General features: G+C 43.6%; 1 protein-coding gene across 1 annotated transcript in view; it reads right to left on the bottom strand.

The window, feature by feature from the left end:
* The window catches only part of miip (migration and invasion inhibitory protein), a 61178-nt gene extending 48711 nt beyond the window's left edge, over positions 1–12467 (bottom strand). Inside the window, exons 1-8 of the mRNA XM_052038995.1 lie at positions 12386–12467; positions 11139–11358; positions 7928–8626; positions 7248–7350; positions 6946–7057; positions 6368–6435; positions 5732–5858; positions 2137–2233 (exon numbers count right to left, since the gene is read on the bottom strand). Coding sequence (XP_051894955.1) covers positions 2137–2233; positions 5732–5858; positions 6368–6435; positions 6946–7057; positions 7248–7350; positions 7928–8626; positions 11139–11336 — 1404 coding nt within the window. The 5' untranslated portion in view covers positions 11337–11358; positions 12386–12467. The remainder of the gene's footprint in view (positions 1–2136; positions 2234–5731; positions 5859–6367; positions 6436–6945; positions 7058–7247; positions 7351–7927; positions 8627–11138; positions 11359–12385) is intronic.
* Positions 12468–14841: the final 2374 nt, after the last annotated feature.

The following is a 14841-nucleotide window of genomic DNA, read 5'->3' as shown; positions in this document are numbered from 1 at the left end:
ACCATTAGGCTGTAAGGTCCCAAGATGGAAAATGACGTGCTGTTCCTCCAGTTTGCGCTTGGAATTCTCCTCGCAGTGGAGGAGGCGGAGGACTGACATATCAGTGATGGAGTGGGAATTGAAGTGACTGGCAATGGGGAGATGCAGATTGCGGTTACAGACGGAGTGCAGGTGTTCTGCGAAATGGTCACCTAGTCTGCATTTGGTCTTGCCAATGTAGAGGAGGCCACACTAGGAGCACCGAATGCAGTAGATGATAATAATGGAGGTGCAGGTAAATCTCTGCCTCATCTGAAAGGACTGTTTGGGTCCCTGGATGGAGGTGGTGTAGGGGCAGGTGTTAAACCTATGGCAGGGCAGTGGAAAGTCCCTGGGGTGGGAGCAGGATAGGTTGGGAGAGAGGAACGAACTAGGGAGTCACAGAGAGAGTGGTTCCTGCGAAAGGCAGAAAGGGGTGGAGAGGGAAAAATATGCTTGGTGGGGCGGTCCCATTGGAGATGGCGGAAGTGGTGGAAAACGTGTTGGATATGCAGGCTGCTAGGATGAAATGTGAGGACAAGGGGGACCCTATTCCTTTTGGGTCTGGGAAGGGTGGGGGTGAGAGCAGAGGTGCGGGAAATGGCAGAGATGCAGGTCCGAGTTCTCTCGACCACAGTAGGGGGGAAGCCATGATTAGTAAAGACGTCGGACATCTCGGATGTCCTGAAGTGGAAAGCCTCAGCATAGGAGCAGATACGGTGGAGGCGGAGAAATTGAGATAAAGGGATAGCGTCCTTGCAAGAGACAGGGTGAGAGGAGCTGTAAACAAGGTAGCTGTGGTCATCAGTGGGTTTGTAGAAGATGTCGGTGGATAAGGAATCTCCTGAGATGGAGATGGAGATGGAGGGATCAAGAAAGGTATCAGGAAAAGTCCAAATGAATTGGAGAGGCGGGTGAAAATTAGTGGCGAAATTTATGAAACTGTCGAATTCCACACAGATGCAAGAGGTGGCACCAATGTAGTTATCGATATAGTGGAGAAAGAGTTGGCGAATGGGGCCAGAGGAATGGAATATCCAACACGTCATTCTCCGCCACTTCCGCCATCTCCAAAGGGACCCCACCACCAAGCATATCTTGTTGACCGTCTGTCTTTCACCCACGGATGCTGCCTGGCCTGCTGAGGTCCTCCAGCATCTTGTTGTTTTAGGATCATAGCTAGGCCTTTTCCCCTCTCCTATATGATCCCAATATCCCAATTCCCTCAGTGATCAAAATCTATTATCCTCAGCCACAAATAGATAAAAACATCCATAGACCTCTTGGCAGAAAACTCCAAAAATTTGAAACACTCTCGATAAGAAAATTTCTCATCAGTCCTAAAACATCATCTTTTCCTTGAAACTATGACTTCTAGCTCTAAACTCTACAACAGGGAGAAGCAGCTATCCTCTCAATCCCTCTCAAATTTTTGTACATTTCAATCTCTCATTCTTCTAAACTCCAGAGAGCACAAGCCAACTTCACTCATTCTGTCTTCTGAGAACAAGCCCTTCATCCCATAATGCAGTAAACATATACTACACTAACTTCAAAGCAAGTGTATCCTTCTTAAGGTGCAGAGGCCAAATCTGCACGCAGTACTCCTTGCAGAATTTGTTGAAATTGTTGCAGAATCTAAGTCTCAACTCCAATGGATGCAGCTATGAAGGCTTATGTTTAATGATGTATATACGAGACCCATCCTCTGGAATACTGATTTATCAGAAACCAAGATGACAAAAAGCAGGGGGAAAAAAAAGCACACAGTCTGACTAACCTTTTCGTCTTATATCCATAATACATTTAAACATAATGGAAGATGTATAAACTAATGGTCCTTTAACTATTTGTAAAAATAAATGAGAGCAATCATAAAAAGTCTGAAAGATGACCAAGTAATAAATCACCAATGAAGAAGTTTTAAGAAAAATAGATCTGTGTGCATATCAATGAAGGGAGCCATTTGGTGAGATTAACATAGATTCCAGCCAAACATAAAATCACAACAAAAACAGGATTTAGAATTTTCCAAAGACTGAGACCCCTAGGTTTAATTGGGTGAAGAGGACTGATACCATAAGTAAGTTTCAAGCACGCAAGCATATAAAAACTCACCGAAGGCAGCGACAGGCTGTCAGTAGGATTGAAGCTCTTCCGACAGTGTGGCTTATATTTGTGTGGAGGGAGCAAAGTTGATCTGGGGATACTGACCCTGAAAGTGATACAAATTTGAAATTTGTCTTATCAATTCATGGATTACTCTTAATAAGAACACAGGCACTTGGTAATCCTTCTCAAACCGTGACTGGAAACTGCCGTTCAGAGTGCAATGAATATGCAAAAAACAGGAACATTCAATGAGTCTCACTATTTTACTTCAGTTGTTCCTAATGCTTGTCCTACACTGTAATTATCTGTCCAGTATGTGAACTAAAGGGCAGCCGCAGGTGAGTTTCTCAATGATAATTAGAGTAAGAAAATGACAGGGCAGAATCACCTGCTCTCCCAGAGAGAAAAGCATACACAGTAAGAACTACTGCTGAAAGAGCTCAGTGGGTCAAGCAGAACCTGTGGAGGCAAAGGGATAGTCGACATTTTGGGTCAAAAGCCTGCATCACATCCAATACAGCTGTAAGAGAACAATCCCAATGTTCTCACTCTCTCCACGTAGCTGAAATCTTGCTTTCCTGATACGACTGTATAAACTAGCCTTTAAACTCTCACCAAGATCTTAACATTCTTCTTAAAGAAGATGCAAAGATGAGGCCTAGTTAGTGATTCATAATGGTTAGTGTAACTTAATTATTTTTGTAATTTTGTGCCTCTAATTATAAATCCAAGGAACCCTATCTTCAAAATCAAATACTTTCCCAAGTCACTCTGTCCCCTTATTCCACCTTTGATAGCCATGTCTTCTGCTAGGCTAGTCCCCAAACAAGCAAGTCGCTGAATCTTGATTAACAATAACTGATTTGACACATTCATTCACCAATAGTTCAGGGTCAGATGTATTTTTGTTTTATCCTTTCTGAAGTTGGCATGGTTATTTCTTAAATTCTTTTAATATAAATAGTCTCTCATTCTCCTTTGTAGACTTCATCACATCAATTTGATCACCCTGCCCACTGCCCTCCTGAAGTCTGTTACCATGCTCATTTTACTTTTATTAGCTACAACTTGTCATGTATGAACTTTAAAATAATACACTTGCAATTCACCATTCCTCTGACACCACTCTGAATCCAATGAGGATCGGAAGATTGAGATCAGAGCCTCTGCAATCTTCACCCCTGCTTTTCTAAACACTCCAAGGTGGAGCCAATCCACAGTGTGATACTTTGAAATTCAGTCTATCAGCCTTTAAAGTGCCTCCACTTCATTTTTCTTAATCCTAGTTTTTCTACTATCACCTCCTTTACCGAAATATTAATATTCTCCTTCTTTGTGAAGCCAATCTAACGTATTGTTAGTCATAAAAATGCTCCAGGAAAGTCTTCTGCCTCCAAAAGAAGATAGCTTTTTGGTCCCTATTCAGTCCTATCTTTCATTTAACTACATTTTAGCTATTTATACAAAACATTTAAGCTCCCCCTTTAAGTTACAGGATAAGCTATTCTTATACAGTTCCTTCACCCTTTCTCAATTCTCTATTGAAGTTCTATTTTCTGTCTGATTGTAGTACTCATAAACTCTCTTTTAAATGTTTCCATTTAAGATTTAGATGTTTAGTCACCCATGAAGATTTGACTGTGGAAAACTTACCTCTCCCTCTAATGGAAATATGTCAGATCTGTACCCAAACTTCCAAAGGCTTCCCATTGCTTATTAACTGTTTTACTCTGCTAACATTTGTGTCTAATTCACCTGATATAAAGCCATTAAGAAACTATTGAAATTAGCCTCCTGGAGTACCTCTCACTGTTTGTTTCATACCTGTCACTGAAAACATTAATCTTAATATTTGGAGATATATAAATATTACAAATCTTACAGATGCACACAATCCCTGTTGACTTCTACCTTTCTAAATTCTTATGCTAATTTATATAACATAAACTAGTCACTGCAATCTCTCCATAGAGCCAGTGGAGCTGTTGCAACATCAATGTCAACATCAACGCTAAATGTGGACAGGAGAATTCCTAATGAGCAAATTAAAATTAGAAAATAGTTTAAAAAGAAAATCAAATTACAGGTCATTCCCCAGGTTATGGCAGGGTTCTGTTCCTTTAACCCAAACAGCTTGCAAGTTGGAAATGTGACCACGAACCAAGTTCCCACATAGCAAAAGATGCCCTTCGTGGAAAAGTTCTTCTAGACCAATACCTTTGACCACAAGTCCATCGGGCAGTGGTCAGCACGGAACATCCTGCAGATACTGCAGGAGGACTCAATGGATACTGCGGGGTGGTTCCCTGAGCAGACAGTCCAGACCATCTGGCAGAATGTCTCATCGCCAGAACTCACCAACAAGCACCAAGACCTCGCTTGGCTGACGGTGAGAGGGGCCCTCCCAGTCAGATCCTTCCTGTATGGTTGGAACCTCACTCCCAGCGCGCGTTGCCCTCGGGAGGACTGCGCTGGGGACGAGACGGTCACCCACCTCTTTGCGGGCTGTAGGTTTGCGAGGAGGGTGTGGTGAAAGGTGCAAGGGCCCTTGTCACGGTTCATCCCCAGCAGCAGCGTAACAGAGTACTCTCTGATCTACGGACTGTTCCCGGGGACACACACAGAGACAGACATCAACTGCTGCTGGAAGGTCATCAACTCGGTGACAGACACTCTTTGGTCTGCCCGAAACTTGTTGGTCTTCCAGCACTGCGAGATGTCCGTGGGGAATACTGCCAGCTGGCACATTCCAGGCTGCAGGAGTACTTGCTAAGGGACGCACTGAAGCTGGGCACAGCCAACGCAAAGGCTCGGTGGGGAAGGACTACAGTTTAGGGTTCTTCTGCCACTGGAGAGGGAGGGGCGGGGACAGGGAGAAAGCCCCTAAATATTGTAAATACGGGACCGGGTAGCTTCCAGGGAGCCACATGTGTGGCATCGGTGCTGTTTTTCTATATAAAATGTTAACACTAATGAATGATTTGTACAAGAATGTTAAGGTTTGCACTGTTTTGTAATTGTATATAGTTTGTCTTTTATTATGAATAAAGTTTTATTTTGATAAAAAAAATGCCTGTGGCATCACAGCAGATGGCAAATCCATACTGCCCGTCTCCCAAACGATCGTTCATATGTATAGGCTGTATGTAAGTTGGGGAGGACCTGTACACCTATGATGTTGATCTAACTAACTATCTCTGGCCTTTAATCTCATTTCACCCGAATTAAAGACATGGACAATTAGGACTAGCTTAGATGGGCATCTTGACCAGCATCGACTGGTTGGGCCAAAGGGTCTGCTTCTGTGTGGTATGACTCAATTACTGCAAACCAGAAAGATCAAAAGCAAACAGCCAGTTTGAGAATCAAAAGAATAAAAATAAGGAACTGAAATCTGAAAACCAGAAGACAAAAATATGAACCCAGAGCTCAGTGTAACCACACTGTTGTATGTTAAATTTTCCTAAATTAAACCTGCACCTCAGTTTGCGCTTTGGACAGCATTTGCTATTTTGTAAACAACTTTTCTCTGAAGTTTAAAATCTATAGAATGAACAGATGAACAGGCATGTAGTATGTGCTGTAATAAGTAGGATCTCACCGGATATATGCAGGTTCCTCCATGGTGTGTGGCCGTTTTGACTTGGGAGTTTTGCAGAGGGGACATGCTGCTGCTGGTTCCAGTGGGACTGCAAACAAGCGACTGTTAACACGGTAAGAATGTGTGCCTGAAAGAGAGAATCACATCTACCCTTACTGTCAACAACACATTGGAGCCTGAATCAAAGCAACACATAGAATAGCTGTCCAGCTTTCCAAAGAGCCTTGTGATAAACATTGCCCTTCAACTGGAGTCATAGGAATGCAAGGAGCTGTCTGCCATAGGAACGCAAGGAGCTGTCTGCCATATTGTCCCTCAAGCCTGCCAAGCCATTCAATGAGATCATGGATGATCGGATCTTTGGCTTTAACAATTTAAGGTAATTTATTACCAAATTACCATGAATTGTTATTCTCCTATAGCTCAAAAAATTATTTCAGAGTTGAGTATACTTAATGACTCTCCCTGGTCAGGTTGTGGCAACAACTACACTTCCCATTTCTGCTTGGAAAACAGCAAGCAACTGAGCTCAGGCCAGAAATGGAATTAATAAGACAAAACTCAGCGTTATTTCCCACTGAACCAACTATAATTTGAACTTTTAGTAAACACAGCTGCCCTGCAAAAATTACTCACACTGGTGATTTTGACTATTGCAGCTGAGTTCCTCTTGATCTGTGACTGTATCATTTAGGTCCTCTTCCCTGAAAATTGAAGACACCAGATGATTAATGACTGTACTTAACATTACAGTTTTTAACCAGGTTCTGGCTTCCTTTGGCCAAGGAATAAACAATTGACGAGACACTAACTGTAATCCCCATAAAAAGAGGAAATTACCAAGTCCTCCTCCTCCTTTGACTGCTGACTTACCATACCAAGTCACAAAACCCCATGAAGCCTATTCTGCAGGACCACAGCTGATCTGTTTTGAGTTTACTTTCCTGTTCCATGTTTATATTCTTCAATTTCCTATTTGTCCAAAAATCTCATATTCTCAGCCGTGAAAATATTCAATGAGTATTCACAATCTTTGGGATAACTCCAAACATTTACAAGTTAAGAAATTCCTCTTGACCCGAGTCCTAAATATCCAACCTGTTATTCTGAGAATATACCTCCTAATTATAGACTTGCCACACACTTCCCCCACCCAATTTCAATATCTCAAGGTCATTCTTGCCGCCTTATGGAAAGTCCCAGCACATACTTACTCTACGTACTCTTGGTGGACACATTCTTCCTTGTTCACCCGGCGGAAATTCTGCAGTTCCAAAAAATATTGCTCAGATTTTTCCGACAGTGGTGAGTCCACATCTATCAGACCTGATAAAAACAGCCAGAAAATAACAATCAATCAGCTTGGATTCCAGAGAGATCGCACGATGCTGAGGTGCAAAAGAATGGATCAACACCAAGATCACAAGCATGACTGCTGGAAACACTCCAGGCAGCCCTTCAGCATGGATGGGTAGTTGAAATTCCAGGACAGATATAACACAGCCCAACTTATTACCTGCTATCCAGTCATAGCCCAGGAGGGGTTGCACAGATTGAACCTCTGTATTTAAGCTAGATTCCTCATCTGGGGACATGAATGTCACATGACCCATATCTGCCTGTAAATTAAACAGAAAAGTTTAATAGCCTGAACTACATTGACAACAGCTAAATCTGCCATCTTCCCTCTTCTAGAGATAACTGGCGAAAAACTCAGCATGAAAGTCACAGTGACAGGCAGCAGCATTCAAAAATCAGGGAAGCAGTTAGTTAATGCACTACATCATTAAGATTGAGAAACCACTCTGAGCATTTTGCCCACACTTATACCAAGTCATAGTTCTCAACCTCTGTGCTTGTTTACTTTGGCACAATTAAGGTGCCTGTACCCATCCACTGTGCTCCAGTCACAGTTCACAGCCTTCTATTCCACACCCTTCAGTTACTGTATGCTTCCACTCTGACCCAGTCGCATTTCCCACACTTCTCCTCTCTGGCTAATCACTTTGGACTCATCACAGATCCCTCAATACCTTCCTTCTAGCCAGCAGAATATCCTGCAGGAACAGATTAACAATAAACTCAAAAAAAAAATCACAAAAGCTGTGTATTCAGATCTTCTGGAGTTTGAAATGCCAAATGTAGAAAAAGCTTGCAGAAACAACAAACAGTAGTGGCAAATGAGAATAGACCTACCTTCACCATCTTGTCGTGCGGTTCCATGAGGATTGATTTTGGTTTCTGAGTATTTCTGATGAAATGCTTGCTGTGTCGATCATTGCCCACATCCAACAGCTGGTCCACATATAATGGTGGATCCAGCTTGGACCTCGGCTTTGGGTTCTCACTGAAGGACTGAAGGAACTGGGAATAGTGCTGGGAACTGCTTTGCCTGCAGCCAGTACCTCCCGAACTTTGTGATGGTGGAACAGGGAGCTCTGGCTGATCTGTTAATGTTGGGTCAAGAGGAGGTTTGGTAAAAGGAGTTGAGCTTTGAAAACATTCAGTCACATGGCTACTTTGGGGACTCAGTTTTTGCATGTCCCACTTCTGGCCCAGTGTTTCTGCAGTGATACGACTTTCTTCAGGTGACAGAACTGCTGACACTGAACAGTTTTTCTCTGCACTGGAAAATGCTTTGGCTTTATTGACAGGAAGCTTGTCAGCCAGCTCCATGCTTGCTCCATCCCCTGAGCCAAGGGTCCAACCTTGCTTCTTGGCTCTGTGCATTGAGGGAGTGCAAAGCGCTGCTCGAGAATCTTCTCTTTTCTGTAGGGATTCAGACATTACCACCTCACTGGGCTGTTGTAAGACGTCATTCTTCATTTCTTGTCCAAGCAGTTCACAAGTTTTGTATTTCAAGCTGGGATTCCTCATACAACAGCCATCTCCTTGCTAAAACAGATTAGAATGCTTTCATTAGGACATAAGAACAAAGAAGCAGAAGCAAGACAGGGCCATTCAATCCCTTGTGCCTGCTTCACTATTCAATATGATTGTAGCTGATCTTTTACTTCCATTGCCCTGCACTAACCCCATATACCTCGATTCCTTTAATATCTAAAAATGCATTAGTCTATTAAAAATACCCTGCAACCGAGCCTCCACAGCTCTCGAGTAGAGAACTCCAAAGATTCACTACCCTGATTTCTCATCCTTGCCTTGAATGTTTGAGCCTTTATTCTGAAATTGTGATCCCTTGCTCTCGACACCCTATCAAGCCCCGTAGGAATTCCATACATTACAATGAAGTCTCCTCTCTTTCTTCTGAACTCTAGCATATAGGTCCAGTCTTCTTAATTGTGATATGCAATGCATCACTCTGCCCTCAAACCCACCACCCCTGGAATCAGTCTGCTGAACCTTCAATGTATTCCCTCTATCACAAACAAATAAAGTGGGAATAGACTTATAGACAATATTCTAGATGCAGTCTCTCCAGGGAGGTAGGAGGTATGACTGGTAAGGCTGCAGATGATATGAAAACTGGTGCTGTTGTGGCTAGTAAGGAAGGTCATCCAAGGCTACATTAGGATGTAGATCAGTTGGAAAATTTGGTGGAGCATTGGAGATGGAACTTAATCTTGACGTGCAAGGTGATGCATTTTGAGATAGGGCATTTACAGTAGACGGTAGGGCACCAAGGAACATTGATGAACAGAAAGACCTAGAGGTCCAAGTCCAAAGTTCCCCGAAAGTGGCAACACAGGTCAATAGAATAGTGAAGACATATTGTATGTATACTTGCCTTCATAGGTCAGGGCATAGAATACAAGACATCAAATTGCAACTTTACAAAACATTGGTTAGGCTGCACTTCTGACTATTTTGAGCAGTTCTGGTCACCACACTATAGGAAGGATGCGATTGTACTGGAGGGAGTGCAGAAGAGGTTCACCAAGGATTGAGGACTTTAGTAATGAGAAGAGATTGGATAGGCTGGGCTTGTTTTCCCTGGAGCAAAGGAGGCTGAGTGGTGACCAGACAGAAGTACACAAGGTTATGAGAGGCATAGATAGGGTAGATGGTCAAATCTTTTTCTCACAGTAGGGGTATCACCAACAAGAGGGCATTAGTTTAAGGCTTTGAGGAAGGAGTTTTAACGGGGATTGGAGTTTTATTTTTATACACGCAGAGTGGTTGATATCTGGAATGCGCTGGAATCAGACATGTTTAAAATGCATTTTGACAGACACTTAAATTTGAAGGGTTCCAAGAATTACAAGAGTTGTAAGAATTACAGTTCTGGTCCCCTTACTAATCCCATTTGCCCACATAGAAAGACATGGTCCTAATGTGGGCAAATGGGATTAGTGTAGATGGGCAAAAAGGTCAGCATGGACGTGGTGGGCCAAAGACCCCATTTCTTGCTATACGACTCTATATATTTGGAGCAAGATGTATTCAAATTGTCTTGCAATAAATGGCCAGCATACCATTTACCTTCCTAATTGCTTGCTGTATCCAAATGTTAACTTTCAATGATTCCTCTAGGAGAGCAAGATCTCCCTGAACATCAATGCCATTGATGTCATTCAATTTTTTCACCATTTAAAAATAGTCTTTCTTCTACCATTGGATGATCTCTTATTATAACTGCCATGTCCTTGCCCATTTACTTCACCTGCCTTTCTACGTTCTCCTCACAGTTTACATTGCCACCTAGTTTTGTATCATTAGCAAACTTAGAACTATTACACTTGATCTTCTCATCCAAATCACTAAAGTGATAAAATACTTTTCTTGTATGTGTGCTTAAATCAGGTGGAACCAATGGTTTGAACACCCCCCTCTGGGATCTAAGCACAATGGTGTTAGTCACCCTACAACTGCTTGAACACACACTGGGCCATTGCAATAAAATCCATCCCATGTGAGAAGCCTAAGCAACTATGCTGATTAAAGCCACCCAATTCAAAAATGACCTCTTTATTCCTATCCTCATTGGGTACACCGGAGAATAATCTGATGTACACTCACTCAGGAGCTAAATTCAAACCTAGCTCATTGTTCTGAAGCCACTGGTCAGTTGGCTGATTTACCTGAAGATGAAACAGTACTTTGGGGAGTTACTCTAACCTGGTGCACGTAATGGAATAGTACAGAATGAAGTATAATCCTTTTTGATTCTGAACTATACCTGATTTGATTATTTGTTGAACCACTGATAACTTTGATAGAGTAATGTGCTTGATAAATGTACCGAAGCCATTTGCAGAAATAACTTTTCCTGCGAATTATTTTACTCCAGGGGCCTAGTGTGTGTATTTGGGCAATTGAGAAGTATCCAGCAATGCTATGCTTAGGGCTCAGAGGCATCCTCATCTTCACGACTCCACTTGCAATTTAAGCATACATATCAGAAATGTATTTCATCACTTTATAGGATAATGGAGTCTACAGCTACCTCCAATCTGTTGGCCCTGTAGTTGTTCCCTTGGGAATCTGCAGTTTTTTCATTCTCTGCTGAGTCAAATCCGTTATTGCTCTTGGGGGGCTGAGGCATACTGCTAGGGGCCACAAATTGCAGTCGCTCTTCTCTCAGCCTTTGCAATAGATGCTTGTTCTGATCCCGAAGGAACTGCAAACGCTCGGAGTATGACATCTCTCAACAGGGAATATAACAACTGCTGGGAAAATAAGCACAAGGGTCAGTGGTGGGAGAAGCCAGGACCAAAACTAAAAGCAGGTAAGTTGCAGCTTATAGTTAAGGCGGCAAATGGCATATTACAAGAGGGTTGAAGTTTAGAAATAGGGACATTTTGTAACAATTGTGCAGGATGTTGGAGAGGCCACACCTGGAGTACTGTGTACAGTTCTGGTCCCCTTATGAAGAACAGTAGTAGCATTGGAGAGGGTGAAAAAGAGATTCACCAAGCTAATTCTTGGGATGAAAGAATCGTCCTTTCAATAAAGGCAAAGCAAGGTCTGTATTCTTTCGAGTTTAGAAGAATGAGGGGTGATTTTATTTAGACATAAGATCCTACGGGGGTATGGCAGGCTGGATGTCACGATGTGTTCACTGGTGGGAAACTCGAATGTGGATACCTGGTTTCAAGATTAGGGGCTGAACATTTAAAACCAAGGTACATTGAAATTTCTTCTCACAGAGGATGTTGAATCTCTGAATTTCTCTACCCTTGAGAATTGTGGAGGCTAGCTCATTACAAGTACTTGAAGTGGAAATAGATACATTTTTGAAAGATCGGCGAATTGAGAGTTATGAGGAGGAACAGAAGCCTGGGGTAAAGCACTAATAGTCATACTAAATGGACAGGGCACAGAGGTTGGCCTATTGCTGCTCCTATTTTCTTGCATTCAACGGCACCAAGCCCGGCCGTCCGGCAACAAAAGTGCCGGCTGATGGGGACTGCGATGGAAGCGAGAACGGCGGAGGTATGAGTCAGGGAGTGGAGCTGCGGGAGGTGCGAGTCAGGGAGTGGAGCTGCAGGCTTGCTGCGGGCCTAGGGGCCGTTGAGCTGCTCTCCGAAGCCAGGTTACTATAGCGACCGCTGCCGCCCTGGGTTCGCCCGGGCTCACGGGCGGTCGCTCGCCCACTGCACTGATTCCGGGCCGCCCAATACAACCGGGACCGCAGTCCACGTCCGCTGCCCGTCCCTTCTCACTCCCTCTTCCCTGCTCTACTCACTCTACCTCAGTCCCTCATTCGAACCACCTTTTCCCGCTGCTTCCACATTGGTTGTCCGGTCCGAACGACGCAGTAAACTCCTCTCCGATTAGTCAGACATTTTATCCATAGCAGCCCTGCCACTGATAGGTCAATACATCACCAAACACTGACGACTTATTGGCCCACATTTCGGAGGCGGGCCCAAATATTTGAGTGACCGCAATACAATTCACAAACTTCTGGTGAGAGTTTATAACATTGTGGTTGCCGTAAAAATTTTAATGCAGGATTTGATGCGCAGAGCATTTCAGGTTAAAAGTGCCTTACTATCTCTCTCACGGAAGTGCTTCAACAGATTCTTTAGACCCTAATGTGGACTACAGGACTGTGTGCAAGGTCATTACCAGTCAAGTTCAGGCTCCTCTAGGAACCGCCATTCATCCAGATCAGACCCGCGGCGGATATATTGCAAGTATTCTGACAGTGCTTCAAGATATGATGTCCTACACAGAAGTCGAGTTGGCGGACACTTTGTTAACTTGGACTATCACAGGTGTACATGTGCTGCAAAGTAGGATGCAGGGAGGGAATCTGAAATTGGATGCAACTGCTCCACATAGGCATCCGTTGCCAAAATTCACTCAAACCAAATCAAGACAGCTCTCTCTTCTGTCAATTTGTGTGTTGTGTCAAGCCCTTTGCCCATCAGGAAGCATGCAGGCATAGGAGGGGCAAAGACCTCTGGCACATAAACACCAAGGTTCTTTGTGTCCTGCAAAGGATCAGTCTGGCCACATTGTCATGTAATAGTCATAGAGAAATACAGCAATAGATACAGGCCCTTTGGCCGAATGAGTCCATGCTGCCCACCCATCTACTCCCAATTTCCTGCATTCAGCCCATATCCCTCTTAGCCCACCCGTGCATGTACCTATCCAAGTGCTTCTTAAGTGATACTATTGTACCTGCCTCAACCACTTCCTCTGGCAGGTCATTCCATATACTCACCACCCTCTGCGTGAAAAAGTTGCCCCTCAAGTCCCTGTTAAATCTTTCCCCTCTCACCCTAAATCTATGCCCCCTAGTTTTGGACTCCCCTACCCTGGGAAAGACCACTACCATCCACCTTATCTGTGCCCCTCATGATTTTATAAACATCTATAAAATCACCCCTCATTCTCCTACGCTCCAAATAATAGACCCAGCCTGGCTAACCTCTCCCTATAACTCGGGCCCTCTAGTCCTGGCAACATTCCCATAAATCTTTTCTGCACTCTTTCCAGTTTAACCACATCTTTCCTATAACAGGGTGACCAAATCTGTACACAGTGCTCCACGTGTGGCCTCTCCAACAATTTATACAACTGCAACATAAAGTCCCAACTCCCATACTCAATGCCCTGACTAATGAAGGACAATGTGCTAAATGCCTTTTTCACCACCCTGTCTACCTGTGGCTCAGCTTTCAACAAACTATGCACTTGTACTCCTAGATCCCTCCGTTCCACTACACTCCCTAGTACCCTACCATTCATAGTACAAGTCCTATGCTGGTTTGACTTTCCAAAATGCATCACCTCATACTTATCTGTATTGAAATCCATTTGCCACTCCTCAGCCCACTTCTCTATCTGATTAAGATCCCCCTGTAATCTATAATAACCTTCTTCACTATCAACACCTCCTCCTAATTTTGTGTCATCTGCAAACTTACTGATCAAGCCTTCTGTATTCACCTCCAAATCATTTATATAAATAATGAACAAGGGTCCCAACACCAACCCCTGCAGCACACCATTAGTCACCGGCCCCCATTCTGAGAAACAACCTTCAGCCACCACCATCTACCTCTGAGCCAATTTTGAATCCATGGGACCTGACGTTCCAGACTAGCCTACCATGTGGGACCTTGCCGAAGGCCTTCCTTAAGTCCAAACAGACAACATCCACTGCCCTACCCTCATCTACCTTTTTAGCTACCTCTTCAAGAAACTCTGAAAGGTTTGTCAAGCACAACTTTCCATGCACAAAGCCATGTTGACTCCTCCTAATCAAACTCTGTCCAAATGCTGGTAGATCCTGTCCCTCAGAATTCCCTCCAGTAACTTCCCCACTACTGATGTCAGTCTGACCAGCTCATAGTTCCCTGGCTTGTCCTTGCTACCTTTCTTAAACAATGGAACAACATTAGCCACCTTCCAGTCTTCAGGAGCTTCACCGGTAGTTAATGATGAAGCAAAAATCTCCACAAGGGCCTCCACAATTTCTCCTCTAGCCTCCCATAAAGTCTTAGGGTGCACTCTGTCAGGCCTGGGGATTTATCCACCTTAATGTACTGTAAGGTTGCAAATACCTCCTCCTTGGTAAGATGAATGTTCTCCAAAACATCTCCACTAGTTTCCCTTATCTCTTGAGCAACCATGATTTTCTCCTCAGTAAACAGAGGGGAAATATTCATTAAAAATCCCATCCAGCCCAA

This window comes from Pristis pectinata, chromosome 26, assembly GCF_009764475.1.
Source record: "Pristis pectinata isolate sPriPec2 chromosome 26, sPriPec2.1.pri, whole genome shotgun sequence".
Lineage (NCBI taxonomy): Eukaryota > Metazoa > Chordata > Chondrichthyes > Rhinopristiformes > Pristidae > Pristis > Pristis pectinata.
This window is presented reverse-complemented; position numbering and strand designations above follow the sequence as displayed.